The sequence below is a fragment of the Narcine bancroftii genome, chromosome 5, assembly GCF_036971445.1.
Source record: "Narcine bancroftii isolate sNarBan1 chromosome 5, sNarBan1.hap1, whole genome shotgun sequence".
NCBI lineage: Eukaryota > Metazoa > Chordata > Chondrichthyes > Torpediniformes > Narcinidae > Narcine > Narcine bancroftii.
Genome location: NC_091473.1, coordinates 84,357,041 through 84,372,249, shown reverse-complemented (window position 1 = coordinate 84,372,249; position 15,209 = coordinate 84,357,041). Strand labels below are relative to the sequence as shown.

Genomic DNA, 15,209 nt, shown 5'->3' with positions numbered 1-15,209 from the left:
GGCCTGCACTTCAGACCTTGTTACTCGGAGCTGGTACGGGCCCAATAGGTTGATTCTGAAACCCGCGGCTTCAGCACCGCAATGATCGGCTTACAACTGCAGGACATACCACTAGGCCAAAGCGAAAGGACGCTGCTCTGCACCATGTCCACAGGCCATCCCTGCCCTGTTGTTCCAGCATCGTGGAGAAAGAGGGCATTTATTCAGTTCACAGCCTCTCACATCCCTTGATCAGAACCACTGTCTGCATGGTTTCCTCTTGTTTTGTGTGTCACAGTTTGCCGAAATAGGTTAGTGAATGGGCATGGACGTGCACTCACTGTCAAACTGCCAAGGTCCACAGGCACACCAAAGCCCCCCTCCAGCAGTTTGAAACACCAACCTGCAGGTTTGCCCATATGCATGTTGACACTGTGGGGCCCCTGCCAGTATCACGTGGCTACCGGTACCTCCTTCATCAGCTGGCCTAAGGTTGTCCCAATCACCAAAGCCACAGCCATCTCCTGCACTGGGGCCCTGCTGTCTACATGGATGTCCCGTTTCAGCATCCCAGCACATATAACCACAGACCAGGGAGCCCAGTTCACTTCCACCTTTTGATCTGAATTCACCAGCCTCCTTGGCACGCAACTACATCTTTCCACCATCTACCACCCCCCAATCCAATGGCCTGGTTGAGTGTTTCCACAGGCACCTCAAGTCAGCTTTTATGGCCAGGCTGACAAGTCCCAACTGGGAAGATGAGCTCCCTAGGTCCTCCTCGAGATCTGCACAGCCCCGAAGGAAGACCTACAGGCGTCATCAGCTGAAATAGTTTACGGTACACCCGACAGTCCCTGGCGAATTACTGCTGACAACCCGCAACCTGGAGCCAGAGAACACCACAATGCTACAGCAACTCCACGAGAAACTAGGTTAGGTAACCTTGCACCCAGACCACCAAACCACCACGGACAGATCACCGACCCACCATGGAAAAACCCCCTCCTCCATTCCTAAAGACTTAAAAATTTCCGAATTTTGTTCGTCCATAGAGGCATGCACCATTCACCCCATCCAACAACCATACGAGGGCCCTTACAAAGTGATACTTTCACTCTGGGCATTGGGAGAAAGGAGTTTTTCCACCATCAACCACATGAAGCCAGCACACCTGGACTTAAGCCAGCCAGTCCCACTACAGCCGGCCAAGCGTCAAGGTAGACCTCCTAAATGAAAGACTGTACAAACTTTGAGCCAGACATAGACTAGTACCGATTCTGGGAGGTGGGGGTCTTGTGTGGCAACGCACATATTTGATGGTCAGGCAAACCGACTCAGTGTGATATGCGCATGCCATCGGGACAGCTGCATAAAGGATGGCGACGCGCGGCCTTCTTTTCCGGTAGAGGCTTGGGGCCCACATGTGCACAGGTAGTGCACTTCCATCATGATGACATAGTTTCTGGCGCGCTGGGGCGGGAGTTTTGAATGCATTAAAACAGTATTGCGCAAGTCAAAATAAAGCTCATGAATTCCAATGAGCCCACCGACTGCCGGCCTCGTTCTTTCACTCTGTTAGCACGCTCACATTTTCTCCCCCCACTCCACTGCTCTGGATGAAGACACATATGCATACAACACAACCACTTAACCTTCTCTATTTAAAAAAACTAACCAAAATAAAAACACCTGAGCATCTTATTCAGAGTTTTTGTTCTTCCAAATAAAAGAAGAAAATTTTAAGTCAATGTTATCAAAAAAAAGACTTGAATGAAAATTAGAATCAATTGAAATAGATATAAAAACTTAGGTAATATTTTAACTGCATTAATACGATCTATGAAGATAATGATAAAGACCATCTCACATACTCGAACTGAGGAGAACATTTGAGTTTATATAAATCTTTAAAATCATTCAGTAATTTTAACCCCCTAGTATGTGAAATTATCTCTGACAATCTTTAATGGAAATTGAGTGTAGATAACGACCTGCATATTAAATCGGGAAAAAGTTCACTTTTATGAAGGATAGATATCCAAAGAGCTGAATTGAGAAAAGACAGATCTTTCAGGAGCTGAAATATAAACTAATAAGTCATATGCAGACAAAGAAACTTTACGAGTTACTCAGTTTCTGACAATCCCTTGAACTCATGAGTGTCTGAAAGGGCTATTGCCAGAGGATCTAAAGCTAGATCAAATAGCAAGGGGACCTGTCTAGTTGGTCCAGATTTTAAACACGTCTTTCACATCCACATTGGTTCCTGCCCCTTCGACATCCAGCAACCAAATGTCAGGATGATTGATATCACAATCATTGTCAATGTTGTGTGGGGGGGGGGCCTTCTAATGATGAAAAGACATGAAATCATTTTAGCAAGAGGCTGATACAGCTGTAAATGATTGAATTAGATTTATGCAAATTTTAAACAGTTGTGGCTCAGATGTACAACTTGAAAGTATACTCTGCTTCTCCAATTTGAACATAACAGGACTATTACGTGCTCCCATTTTCAGTTCAATTTCCATTTGTGTGGGACTGTCACTTAGAGAACAAATTTAACAAACCCCCTGCAGGATTTTGAGTTTGAATGTGATCGGACAGACAGGTGGAGGACAGCACGATCCTAAATTAGATGCATCTGAAGAGAGACGAAATGGCCCTAAAAAATCTAGGTCCAGAGACCATGTGACCAGCAGATTTAAGACAGTACAGTTTGCTTAGGGGAAATTTTAAGGAAGCAGTACTCTGGAGCAGAGCTGAATATAGTACTGAAGTGGCCTTTTTCGTAGTTATAGACAATCTGTCTGATTTCTCCATGTTATGGGGGAAATGAGTAGTGGCCATTTTAAGGAGACACCTCTTCGAGAAGCATCCTTTGAAGGGATACTGTGCTGAGTGTGGCCTCATGTGGTGATAGACAATTTGTATGATTTCTCCATGTTAGAGGAGAATGAGAATACCACTCAGTAACCAAAAAAGTGAAGGTCACTGTGAATGCTGACCTACGGAAAAGGTTTGAGGAAGCTTAGTGAAAGTCATTCGCTTTGAGTCCCTTACATCAAGGAAAAGGGAAGTTATGGTTGTCACTCGTCTGAAAAAGACATTTCTCTGGAAGCATCTCGACAAGGATTTTGTGAGTTAATAAACAGTCTGTCACCCATTCTCTCCCACCTACCTTGTAAACTTCTTTGCATCCATCTAAAGCCTGCGTATCAACATTGGATTTTCTGAGACTGAACTTTGAACTGCCTTTCCAGAATTAGGCCTGAGCATTTGTGACAAAGGCATTCCACACACACGCAAGTATATTCGCGCATAGTTGGGGGTTAAGTGTAGATAAATTAGATAAGGTGATGTAGCGGGCCAAGCAACTGCGCGGTTAGAATCGCCACCCCAGTTGGTTGAGACAAGATGGCATAAGCTCCCTTCCCTTCTCAGAAGCCTGTGTTTGGCAACACACGTTGCCCTGGAAATGTCGCCATTTCCTTGTTGTGCATCACTGGACAGACAGCGACTCCACAACACACTGATGTCACTCCCATAGACCAGTGTGCCCCAGACAGGAAATGGGTTGTCCCCTTAAAGCAGCGCGAGAGATTCAAATAAAGTTCAGTTACTGATTCACCCTCGTGCTGTGTGGACGTACTTCATTTCAGTAGCGCTGCCATGAGCAGCTGCTAGAGTGTTATATTATTGTTAATTAATAATTAAAAATATTATTTTAAATATAAAACTGTCTGGGCTAATTTCTATTGCTGCTGTCTGGCACGTAACAGGTCCAGAGTATCTTTCTTTGGCTTGGCTTCGCGGACGAAGATTTATGGAGGGGGTAAAAAAGTCCACGTCAGCTGCAGGCTCGTTTGTGGCTGACAAGTCCGATGCGGGACAGGCAGACACGGTTGCAGCGGTTGCAGGGGAAAATTGGTTGGTTGGGGTTGGGTGTTGGGTTTTTCCTCCTTTGCCTTTTGTCAGTGAGGTGGGCTCTGCGGTCTTCTTCAAAGGAGGTTGCTGCTCGCCAAACTGTGAGGCGCCAAGATGCACGGTTTGAGGCGATATCAGCCCACTGATGGTGGTCAATGTGGCAGGCACCAAGAGATTTCTTTAGGCAGTCCTTGTACCTTTTCTTTGGTGCACCTCTGTCACGGTGGCCAGTGGAGAGCTCGCCATATAACACGATCTTGGGAAGGCGATGGTCCTCCATTCTGGAGACGTGACCCATCCAGCGCAGCTGGATCTTCAGCAGCGTGGACTCGATGCTGTCGACCTCTGCCATCTCGAGTACTTCGACGTTAGGGATGAAAGCGCTCCAATGGATGTTGAGGATGGAGCAGAGACAACGCTGGTGGAAGCGTTCTAGGAGCCGTAGGTGGTGCCGGTAGAGGACCCATGATTCGGAGCCGAACAGGAGTGTGTGTATGACAACGGCTCTGTATACGCTTATCTTTGTGAGGTTTTTCAGTTGGTTGTTTTTCCAGACTCTTTTGTGTAGTCTTCCAAAGGCGCTATTTGCCTTGGCGAGTCTGTTGTCTATCTCATTGTCGATCCTTACATCTGATGAAATGGTGCAGCCGAGATAGGTAAACTGGTTGACCGTTTTGAGTTTTGTGTGCCCGATGGAGATGTGGGGGGGCTGGTAGTCATGGTGGGGAGCTGGCTGATGGAGGACCTCAGTTTTCTTCAGGTTGACTTCCAGGCCAAACATTTTGGCAGTTTCCGCAAAGCAGGACGTCAAGCGCTGAAGAGCTGGCTCTGAATGGGCAACTAAAGCTTTAGTTGCCCATTCAGGTCCAGAGTATAGCTTCTAATCATTTGTCTGGATTCTTATACATCAGAAATGCAAATAGCTCCTCCATCTGCAAAGTAGCCCCCTTATTGCAGTGGTCAAAATAACTGCATTCATGAAATAAACTTGCTGTAATCAATTAAGGTTCAAATTTTATATCTGATTAGATCACTGTTCCACAGGTATGGTATTAAACAAATTTCACATCAAGCTACACAAGGAAATGCTACGGCAGACAAACACCAAAGCTTCGTCAAAGACTTTAGGAAATATTTTTAAAAGAGGGAGAAATCCAAAGGGGGACTTCCAGAATAGGGCAGGCAGCCAAAGGTACTGTTGCCAATAAAGAAATGATGAAACTTACAATAATCAATAATCATGCATGCTCAGAGTATAGTGAATAAAAGTAATTAAAATTGCATTCTGAATAGTCCGCTTATAACCCCAAGTGGTCAAAGCTCCGTTTTCTTGTAAAAGATCAGAATAAATGCAATCTAAATAATCCGATAGATTAAGCAAGCAACAGGTCTATAACAGGGGTCATCACTGCTGTAATTCTTCATACATTACCTTCCAGTTTCACACAGTAACAATGTACATGCAATGGTGCAGCTTTAAAACATTAATGTGCAAAGGAGTATTTATCACTTTTTGCGGCTCAAACTTGCTCATCAGTCGATCTTTACCTCAGTCAACAGAAAATACCTCCATCTGCATTGGCAAGTCATCGATACTGTAGCGGCCAGCTAACCGGGACGTGACCCGAGGCACAAAGTGGCCGATGAACACAGCAACCGCACAGACCCTGCGGGGGCCAACGACCTTCATCCCAAGTAACCGCCCGCATGGCTGGAAACAGTGAGTAACAGCAGGAACATCCCCCCAATTGGAGATCAGTGCTGCCGTGACATCACTCCCAATGTCAGCAGCAGGAGTGAATATAAGCAGAGCTGCCAGTGCAATAAATCAGTCTTCAATTTCGACTCCTCGTGTGTCTTCTTTCCACACTTCACAGTCGTGCGCACTCTTTATCAGTGACCCCAACAGGTCCAACCGGCAGTTGGACCTGAAGATGGCGGAATAAGCAATTATTCAAGCAGTTTCGTTGAAGCTGCCAACTTTCTGGGTGTTGCAGCCACGTGTGGTTCAAACAGACTGAGGCCCAGTTCCATCTTTAACAGATCAATGCCGACGACACACTGTCACTACTACGTGATGAGCTCGCTGGACCAGGAGGCAGCAGCAAGGGTCGTTGATTTCCGACAGCAGCAAGGGTCGTTGATTTCCGACAGCAGCAAGGGTCGTTGATTTCCGACAGCAGCAAGGGTCGTTGATTTCCGACAGCAGCCTTCAGAGCAATGCCCTCAAAGAGCTATTAACCACACCTCTGATTATTGCATGTGGACGGTTTGGGACCCCATCTGGCCTCATGAGTGAAGTGCTCACCCTGGCTGAAGGACACAGGCCTTGCCTGCTCTTCGAGCAGATTTTCCTGGAGCAGCTACCCGAGGATATCCAACTCTTGTTTGCCAACGAGGACTTCAGTGACCCGAGGAAAGTCGCATCCCGGGCGGATGTGTTCTGGGGAGCAAAAAAAAGAAAACGGCTCCTCAGTGGAGCAGGTCGCTAGGTCCAGCTCACAGCTGGCAACAAGGCCGCACCAAACAGAGAGGCAAGTAAAACCCCCGACCCAACAGTATTGCTATTATCGTGGGGTGTGGGGGCCCATCGATGCTGCCCACCCTGTGCGTTTTAGAGAAACACCATGACCAAACGTCATTAATGGCTGTGGCAGTTGACCAACGTGACAGCCTCCTCTACGTACGGGACTCTCTGTCAGGAAGGAGTTTCCTCGTGAATACCAGCACCGAAGTAAGAGTCCTTCCCTCCTCAGACTATGACACCCAGAACAGCAAACCGGGCTTGGTGGTGGACAGCACTCTACACCAGGGTGCACTGCCTCCAATTCCACCCCCCCCCCACCCCACACCACTCTGCTCAAGAAGCTCACCCTTACCAAGCAGGAGTTTCAGAAAATGGATGAGCTAGGGATCATGCAGCTTTCTGAGAGCCCCTGAGCCTCCCCCCAAACATGGTACTGAAGGCAGCAGGAGGGTGGAGGCCTCCATGAGGCTACCACACCGGACAGGTACCCCGTGCCTCACATCCAAGACAATACCACCAACTTACAAGGGTCACAGGCATTTTCAAAAGTTGATATCATCAGGGACTATCATCAGATCCCGGTCCATCCCGAAGACATCCCCAAAACCACCATCATTACCCCTTTTGGACTCTGAATTCCTGAGAATTCCCTTTGGACTTAAAAACACAGCCCAGACTTTCTAGAGGCTGATGCGGTGGGTCAGGATCTCCCATTCACTTTCATCTATTTGGACAACATTCTCATCGCCAGCTACAAAAACAGGGAGCACATGGCCCACCTAAGGCAACTGTGTGCCAGTCTGCAGGAACTTGTACTAACTATAAACCCCATAAAGTGCCAGTTCAGGTTGGAAACAATCGACTTGCTGGGGCATCGGATCAACAGGCACGGAGCAAAATCCCTGCCCAAAAAGGTAGAGGCCATTCGGCATTTCACCAAGCCCCACACAATGAAGAGGTTGCAGGAATTCGCCAGTATGATCAGCTTTTATCACCGATTCATACCGGCAGCAGTTCATATTGTGCCCCCACTATTTGTGCTAATGGAGGGGTATGGTAAGGACATTACCTGGGACAATGAGGCCTTGGAGGCATTCCAGAAGGCCAAAGATGCTCTTGCCAACACCACTCTTCTGGTACAATCCAGACCAGAGACACCAACTGCTCTCACAGTAAATGCCTCCAGCACAGTGGTAGGGGGCATATCGGAACAATTCATCGAAGGGCAATGGCACCTCCAGCCACTTGAACTCATATACAGCGCTTTTGACTGGGAGCTATTGACGCTGTACCTGCAGTCCAGTATTTTCTGGAAGGCAGGCAATTCAAGGTCTTCACAGACAATAAACCACTTACCTTTGCCTTGCCACAAAGTGTCTGACCCTTGGTCAGCCAGGCAGCAGCATCACCCCTTACACGTGTCTGAGTTCAGCATGGACATTTAACACATCGTGGGTAAGACCAACGTCATGCCGACGCACTGTCCCGCCCTGTGATAAAGTTCATCCAGGCCCTATCCCAGGAAATAGACTATTCCTCCCTACAGAACAGCAGTTTCCAGCCTCAGGCTGGAGGATGTCGCCATTGGTCCTGGCAACCAAACACTCCACTGGCAAACCCCGCCCCATCGTGCCAGTGGCAGATCTTCAACGCGGTGCACAACCTGGAACGCCCAGCCATCAGGACTTCTGTTAAAATGGTGGCCATTTGGTTCGTCTGGCAGGGCCAGTCGATGGTCCAAGACCTGCATAATCTGGCAGATGTCCATAGTGCAGATACACATCAAGAAGCTCCCCCCCCCCCCAGCGCAATGTCGGTTCAGTGATATCCATATTGACATCATAGGGCTGATGCTGGTCTCCTGTGGAGCATGATATCTCCTCACCATGATTGACTGCTCCACAAGGTGGCCAGAGGCAATTCCGCTGGCTGATACAACCACGAGACCTGCGCCAGGGCACTGATTAACACCTGGGTATTGAGGTTTGGAGTCCCAGAACATATGACCTCCAATAGAGGTTCACAGTTCACTTTGGGACTCTGAGCAGCACTGGCCAAGTTGCTGGGAACCCAGCTCCACCTTCAGGCCAAAGGGTTGGTGGAGCGATTCCACAGGCACCTAACGGTGGCCTTGATGGCTCGGCTCAAGGGAATGAACTGGCAGATGAGTTACCCTGGGTCCTCCTGGAGATCTGCACTGCACTGAAAGACAACTTCAACACTTTAGCAGCCAAGATGGTATATGGTGCACCGCTGGTAATACCGGGGCAATTCCTGGCCGCCGCCAGGGACTCATAGGACTCCGCAGCCTCATTGACAAAGCTGAAGGAAAAACTGGACCCTCTAACCTCCACCATACAACCAGGCCAAAGCCTACAAACCCAAAAACTTAGAGACCTGTGAGTACGTTTTGTTCGGTGGCGGGGTTGGGGGGCCACACGGAAAATCTCTGCAACTGCCGTATGAGGGGCCAGATAAAGTAACTAAGCGCAACGGGTCGACATGCCTGCTGGATATTGGTGGTAAAGAAAAGACTTACACTATCGACCACCTCAAACCAGCACACCTGGACGATAAGCCAACTTGCAGTCCCCGCAACACAGAGGTAGGCGCTCCAATTGCTGATTCGGGGAAAGGCGGGGGTCATGTAGTGGGATGCAATCCAGGACACAAAATGGCTAACAAACACAGCGACCATGAAGACCCCACAGGGGCCAACGATCTTCATCCCAGGTGACCACCCGCACAGCCGGAAACAGCGAGCCATGGCAGGAACGCTGCCCAATTGGAGATCCGTGCTGTCGTGATGCCACTCCCGATGTCAGCAGCAAAGAGTGAATAGAAACAGAGCTGTCAGTGCAATAAATCGTCTTTAACTTCAACTCCTCGCAAGTGTCTTCTTTCCACACTTCGCCATAGCGTGCACGCTACAATACCACTCATGCCAATCACTGGGGGGAACTGTGAGTTTAGCATCGGTTGATGACAAATGAATTTGTTCTTCTAGTTGGTTTGAGGGTGCTCAGGTTCATTTCACAAGGAGGTCTCTACAACCAACAAGAACAGGCTTCCTATCGAATGGTCAAGGCAGAATAGGAAAACAGGTCCCAAGTGAGAAAGCAGTGTTAAACTCTTCAAAGCAACTGTGCCACCCCAACATTCATACGAATTAAAATATCAAGTTGCTTGGAAAGAAAAGATTCCTGCATATTGTTATTGCTATGATTACAGGATAATTATAAGATGGGAGGGCCAATTGGCCTTTATATCCACAAATACTTAATATTTTTCCCACCTCTTTACCAAAACACTACTTCTGAAGATTTAAATTATTTCCAGATTACTTCCTCCAATTGGGGCTAGCAGAGAAAGGGAGCAAGAAATTTGAATGCAGGGTGGTGGAAGTGAAAATAATTAATAATATTTTCCATCAAAACGTACATACAGAGGAAGGATTAGAGTTTCAAGGGACTAAAGATCCAATTGCTCCTTTCTGCAACACAAGGTCGTTTTGGTTCAACAGTACTTCACCCACATCACACTACCTTGAAATTAATTCTATGCTGTGATTATTCTTGAAAAGTCCTTACTTCTTAGAAATCTAGAGTTTATTTTTGATAGTTTGAACCAGGCTTCATCCTCAAATGAGTTCAAGCCACATTTGAACCAATTTCCCTCAAAACATCTGCAAATGTCACCTCTGCTTGTAACTGAAAAGACTTATCAGTAGTTTTTCCCATGTTGAAATTTATGACAAAATAACAACTGCTTCACATTATAGAATGCAACTGACAGAACGAAACCTGGTTCTGTAAAATTATGTGCAAGTATCACTATCAGGTTAAATTAATGGGATAGGATTTTAGCAAGTTTGATTGTGATTGACACTGAGTGAATAACATGTTTTTATAAATATTATAAAAATTAAAAAGCAAGTTAATCTGCCCAAGTTTCCTCATGTTCTCTGCTTCAAATGACAGAGAACAACTCAATAGGCAGTAACAATCCTCAAGCACCTTGTGTACACAATTGTTCTTCTTGTACAAGGTAAAAATCAGAGTTGCCCAATGTTTTTCATCACTCCAGTTAAGTTCCAAATTCAATACTGATCAGAAAGGAAAGCAGAATTTTCAGTATTCATATTGCTAACTGGTATCTGCTACGTGGTTATTTCCTTCATTGCATGAATTGGATAAAGTGATTAATAATAAAGCAGTTTAATTTCACCTTCTCCCAATGGTTAGCTGATGATAATAAATTCAACATCGCTGATGTGGTTACAATAAAATAGTTGAAGTGACTGCCCTATCAACTGTTAACAGATAAAACCCTCTTCTGTTCAATTGTGATCCATAAATGTTCAATTTACAACAGGGCTTAGCAGCAAGAACAAAGGCAATTTTATTTCTCTCCGCATTTCAGCAATTCTAAAGACAGAAGGTAAGCAAGAAGGTTTTGACTGAAAACAGCCAAACCAACAAAATACAAAGCATGTGAGATCCCATTCAGTTCTGCATCACACTCGAAAGTCAAACTAAAATGGGGGAATCCCAAAGACAAAATATTTAAGTAGGAGGCAACATTTTACTTCCATCAGCTCCTATTAACAAGAAAACATTTCAGAAAAAAATAGGGGGTTATGGGAGTGAGGCAAGGAGGAAAATCAGATTATTGTTTGCATAGGTCATCACAACAACTTGGGCCGAAGGACCTGGGCAGTGCTGCACTGTTCCAGGTTCATTTTCAAATTGCACTATTGAGTTAGTCACAGCCAGACAGGTCCAATTCACCAATCTAATAAAATGATGCCAAGATGCTCTACCTCCACCCGAATCCTGTACACCCGTAGACATACAAAAAGTACCAATTCGGTAACATTGCTGAGACTTCATATTCTGGTGCAAGTCGTACGATTTGGATAAAGAGACAAAATGTGGAGGCAGGATCAGTGACTTGAAATGTTGCCCTTCAAAAAGCAACAATACTGCAGCTGCCCCAGGACTGACGGGGTCCTTGACCAATCAGTGATCGCCCACGCCGAGATCGGCAGCCAATCCCGACCACCGGGAGGAGGGAGCCAGGGCGTCCTCTGTGAGTTATGTGTTTTTACACACGCACACAATAATTGGAAGTTCAGGCCGCAGCAACTCGGTGTTTCTGGCCATTGGTGAGTGCATTCGAGCGGGCAGTCTACCAGACTGAGAAACCCGTGTCACAAGGAGCCCGAATCCAACAGAGAACACCTCATCCCACTGGGATGCAACTCCCTCCCACCGAGGGAGGCACCAACCACAGGGACAAAGCAGGTGGAGAGAGAACCCCCCACCCCCCCACCCCCACTTCAAGCACCATGGCCCGGACCTCCGCGTCCCCTTGACCCGACACACGCGCGAACGGGCCACCTGAGGGGTGCGTGGCCTTGATTTGTGAGACCCGGGCATTGTTGAAGGGACGTGAACGCCATGCCGGCTCCGGAGCCGGGTGAGCGGCTGCTGCACCGCACGCTCGGGGCTCCGACGAGCAAGTGGCCGCCGCGTTCTCGCAGCACCGCATCGCCTCCCCACCCCCCCTCCAACCTCGCGCCCGCCCTGAGCCCCGCACTCACCGTGGCCCGCAGAGAGGCGAGCGCGTCCGCTCGCGCTTCGCAATCCCTCGCGCGATGTAAACAGCCCCGGAGCCCCAAGCCACTTGCAATATGGCGAGGCTCCGCAATGGACAGTGGGAAAGCAATCAGCATTCGGAGGAGAAGTCACTTTCGGCATCCACGGGCATTGCTTTTGCCTTGCAATAAAGCACTTGAGTGCTGATCCTTGCGGGTGGCGTCATCATTTCGATTTTATGCACCATACGCCGCTTTATGATGAGGGGGGTGGGATGGAGACCAAAAAGTACTGGAAGTTACGGTCATTACACTTTTAACGTGTATGGACAATTTCTCCACTCTAATTAAATGTGGAGGCTGTCACAATGTGTCCAAGTGAAGTGGTCTTTTGCTTTTGAGATTGTGAATGACATGGTTCTAATGAAACATGACGCTTCATTGAGTTGCCAGAAATATCGATTTGGTTCCATGGTGGGGTTGCAGGTAAGGAGAGCGATTCTTCTGTTTGAAGGATGCGGGCCTGGGATCACATATACCACGATCAGAGACCCCGCTGATGTTACTATGTATCGCTGCTCCGTCAAGGACTCGGTTTGACCCGCTTCTATTTTTTAAAACAGATTTCCCCCCCCCCCCCCCCGCTTCACACTTGGTGCTGATGTTGGTGACGGACAGGAGTTGCATGCGTCGCTGTCAGTAGCGGCGGGACCCCCCCCCCCCCCCCCCCGCCGCTGTGGCTCGGAAGAAAAGGTTTGCGACCTGCGCAGGAAGTCCCCGCAAAAAACCCGACCGCTACTTTTTCCAACTTCCATGAATGTGAGAATTAATGGCTCAGGATTGAAACCAAAAGTTGTTTTTTTAAAAAAAAACACTACAACTCTGGGGTCATGTATTACTAATAGTTCAGTTGGATTCGAACTCGAAGTTTGCATTATTAATTCGAGTTACTGGTGTTCTCAGAATCTTTATTTATTTTACATCTTTGTGTCTTCAGAGATAGTAAATTAGAGCCTGCTGCAAAAGAGGGCACCCTCATTGGCGGGATTAAACATGTCAAACTGTGACAAGTGTGTGTTGAGGACCATGATGTCAACCCTGGTGGTTTTCCCATTGGTTGTCAGTTGAGATGCAGAGGGGGTATGTATCCAAAACCTGATTCCAAGGTGAAAGTACTACCATGTGAGTTGGAGTTCAAGGGAGGCTTTCATGTATGTTCGAATTTTCTGATGTTTATTAAATATTTGGTATCTCTTACTTGAACATCATTTTGTTGGTACTATTTTTAAACAAAAAATATCCCAACCTCTCTTCTGTAGGTATGGCAATTTGATAACAGATGCACAGTTCTCTCCTGCATTTGAATTTGCAATATAATGACTTGGAGTGTCATCGTGGGCAAATTGATTGCTGTGAATAATTTAAAAAATGGATTTTAGGTTACCTTGCAATGATTAAAGTCCATTGTTAGTCAATTGGAACTGAGATATTTTTGTTCGGACGATGACAAATTTTGAGGCAACAACATATCAAATGGCTAGCCTGCTTGGTGGGTAAAATTCTACAATTAAAGTTGCGTTGATGTTTGATCTTTCTGAGGCGAGGGCTTCAAGATTCATATGGAACAAAGGGCACAGATGTTTTTGGAGAGTTCAGTAATGGAATCAGTGGTGAACTGAGATGTGTTGTGGCCCACAAAATCTTAACAATATTACAATTTTTTGGAATTTATTTCTTGAGTTCTTAGTTTCAAAGTGTACTTTTGTTGGTAAAATAACAGTTGACCTTTTGGCTTCTAAGTGAAATGAAAATGGGTAGTTCAAATCCAATTTGTATTGTGTTCAAATTAACAGTACAATACTGCTTAAAACTCACCACTGTTTGTCATAAGAGTGGCAGTCTTAATCAGACTTAATAAAATTGCCAGTATGAGCAAATAAAATCTCACAGTAGGGTCATTCAATTATATTCACTTTCACTTTGAAGTTACAAAAAAACAAGTTTTTGCTACTCTAAGGGTCATATTATGACTGACTAATGTTGACACTTTGTTGGGGGGAAGCCATAACTTAGATGTATACCTTGCTAATCAGAATGAGCAGAATATTCATACAAAATTACAACCTATGCTGATGTGGCACAGTACAGAGGAAATGCTTGCAATAAAATATAATTTGGGAATGTTATGCTAAATGCATGGTTAAGAATAATGACTTCAGCCCACATTAACCCATAGATCTGAACATTCTTGAGCACAGAAAGACACCTCAAGAAATACTTTATTAAATAAAGATTGTAAAGTTGTACAAGGAGAATCTTTAAATATAATGTAACAGGTGACTTAACTGTGGAAAGCACTCTTCATGAAGCAAGTATAATTGAGACATGAACTGAGAGTACAACTAGACTTCAGATTATTGCCCTTAATAATGATTTCTCAGTGCTTCTGTAACTTGATATCAGATAATCTGTCTGCCATCTGTTTCCTCCCTATTCTCCACAAAAGAAAATTGCAGTTGCAATGATCACGAGTTTCTTTAATTTTTTATCAATAAAAGGAAGATTATTATTAGTATTAACAGAGTATGGTAGTCTTACAAATGTGGTGATGTGCTTTGAACCAAATTGCATGGAATAGGTTCTTCTCATTTTCTGATTTATGTGTCTAAAACTCTGTTGAAGCCATTAAATATATCTGATTTCAGAATTGTATCCATGATCTTTTTTGCTTTAAATAATTTTGATTTTCTTTGTTATATAGATAATGATGTACATCTTTGTGTTTATAGTTTTTAAATATATATTCTGATTGATTTCCAACCAAGCTGCTCACTGTTAAGTTTTGGATTGGGTACAGAGTAGCAGATGTGGGCAGTCTTGGATTGTGGGCAGATGACAACCAAGGGATACAGGATAAAAATGATTAACAAACACGGAATAAAGAATTTTATTTTTATATAATAGGGGGTTAGGATCTAGAATGTACTTCCAGAGGCTTGACTGTAACATTCAAAAAGAAACTGGAATGAAAGAAATTCCAGCCAAAGGGAATATCTGGATTACTCAGATAGAACTAGTATACTTCAACAAGTTTTATAAGAAATATAAAGATTTAATAATGCTTCCTTTTAAGGAGCTGTTGAAACAAGCAGCAGAAACTCATTCTATCCTGGA

At 45.5% G+C, this 15,209-nt stretch overlaps 1 protein-coding gene across 2 annotated transcripts in view; it reads right to left on the bottom strand.

Annotated features, from left to right (window-relative positions):
* The window catches only part of rnf2 (ring finger protein 2), a 61,015-nt gene extending 48,646 nt beyond the window's left edge, over positions 1 to 12,369 (bottom strand). The window contains exon 1 of one of the 2 annotated variants that reach the window (XM_069938179.1): positions 12,042 to 12,369. In XM_069938179.1, coding sequence (XP_069794280.1) covers positions 12,042 to 12,198 — 157 coding nt within the window. In that variant the 5' untranslated portion in view covers positions 12,199 to 12,369. Of the gene's footprint in view, positions 1 to 11,258; positions 11,429 to 12,041 lie in introns of those variants that run through there. The other variant, XM_069938180.1, reaches the window with a different exon arrangement.
* Between the last annotated feature and the right edge of the window lie 2,840 nt (positions 12,370 to 15,209).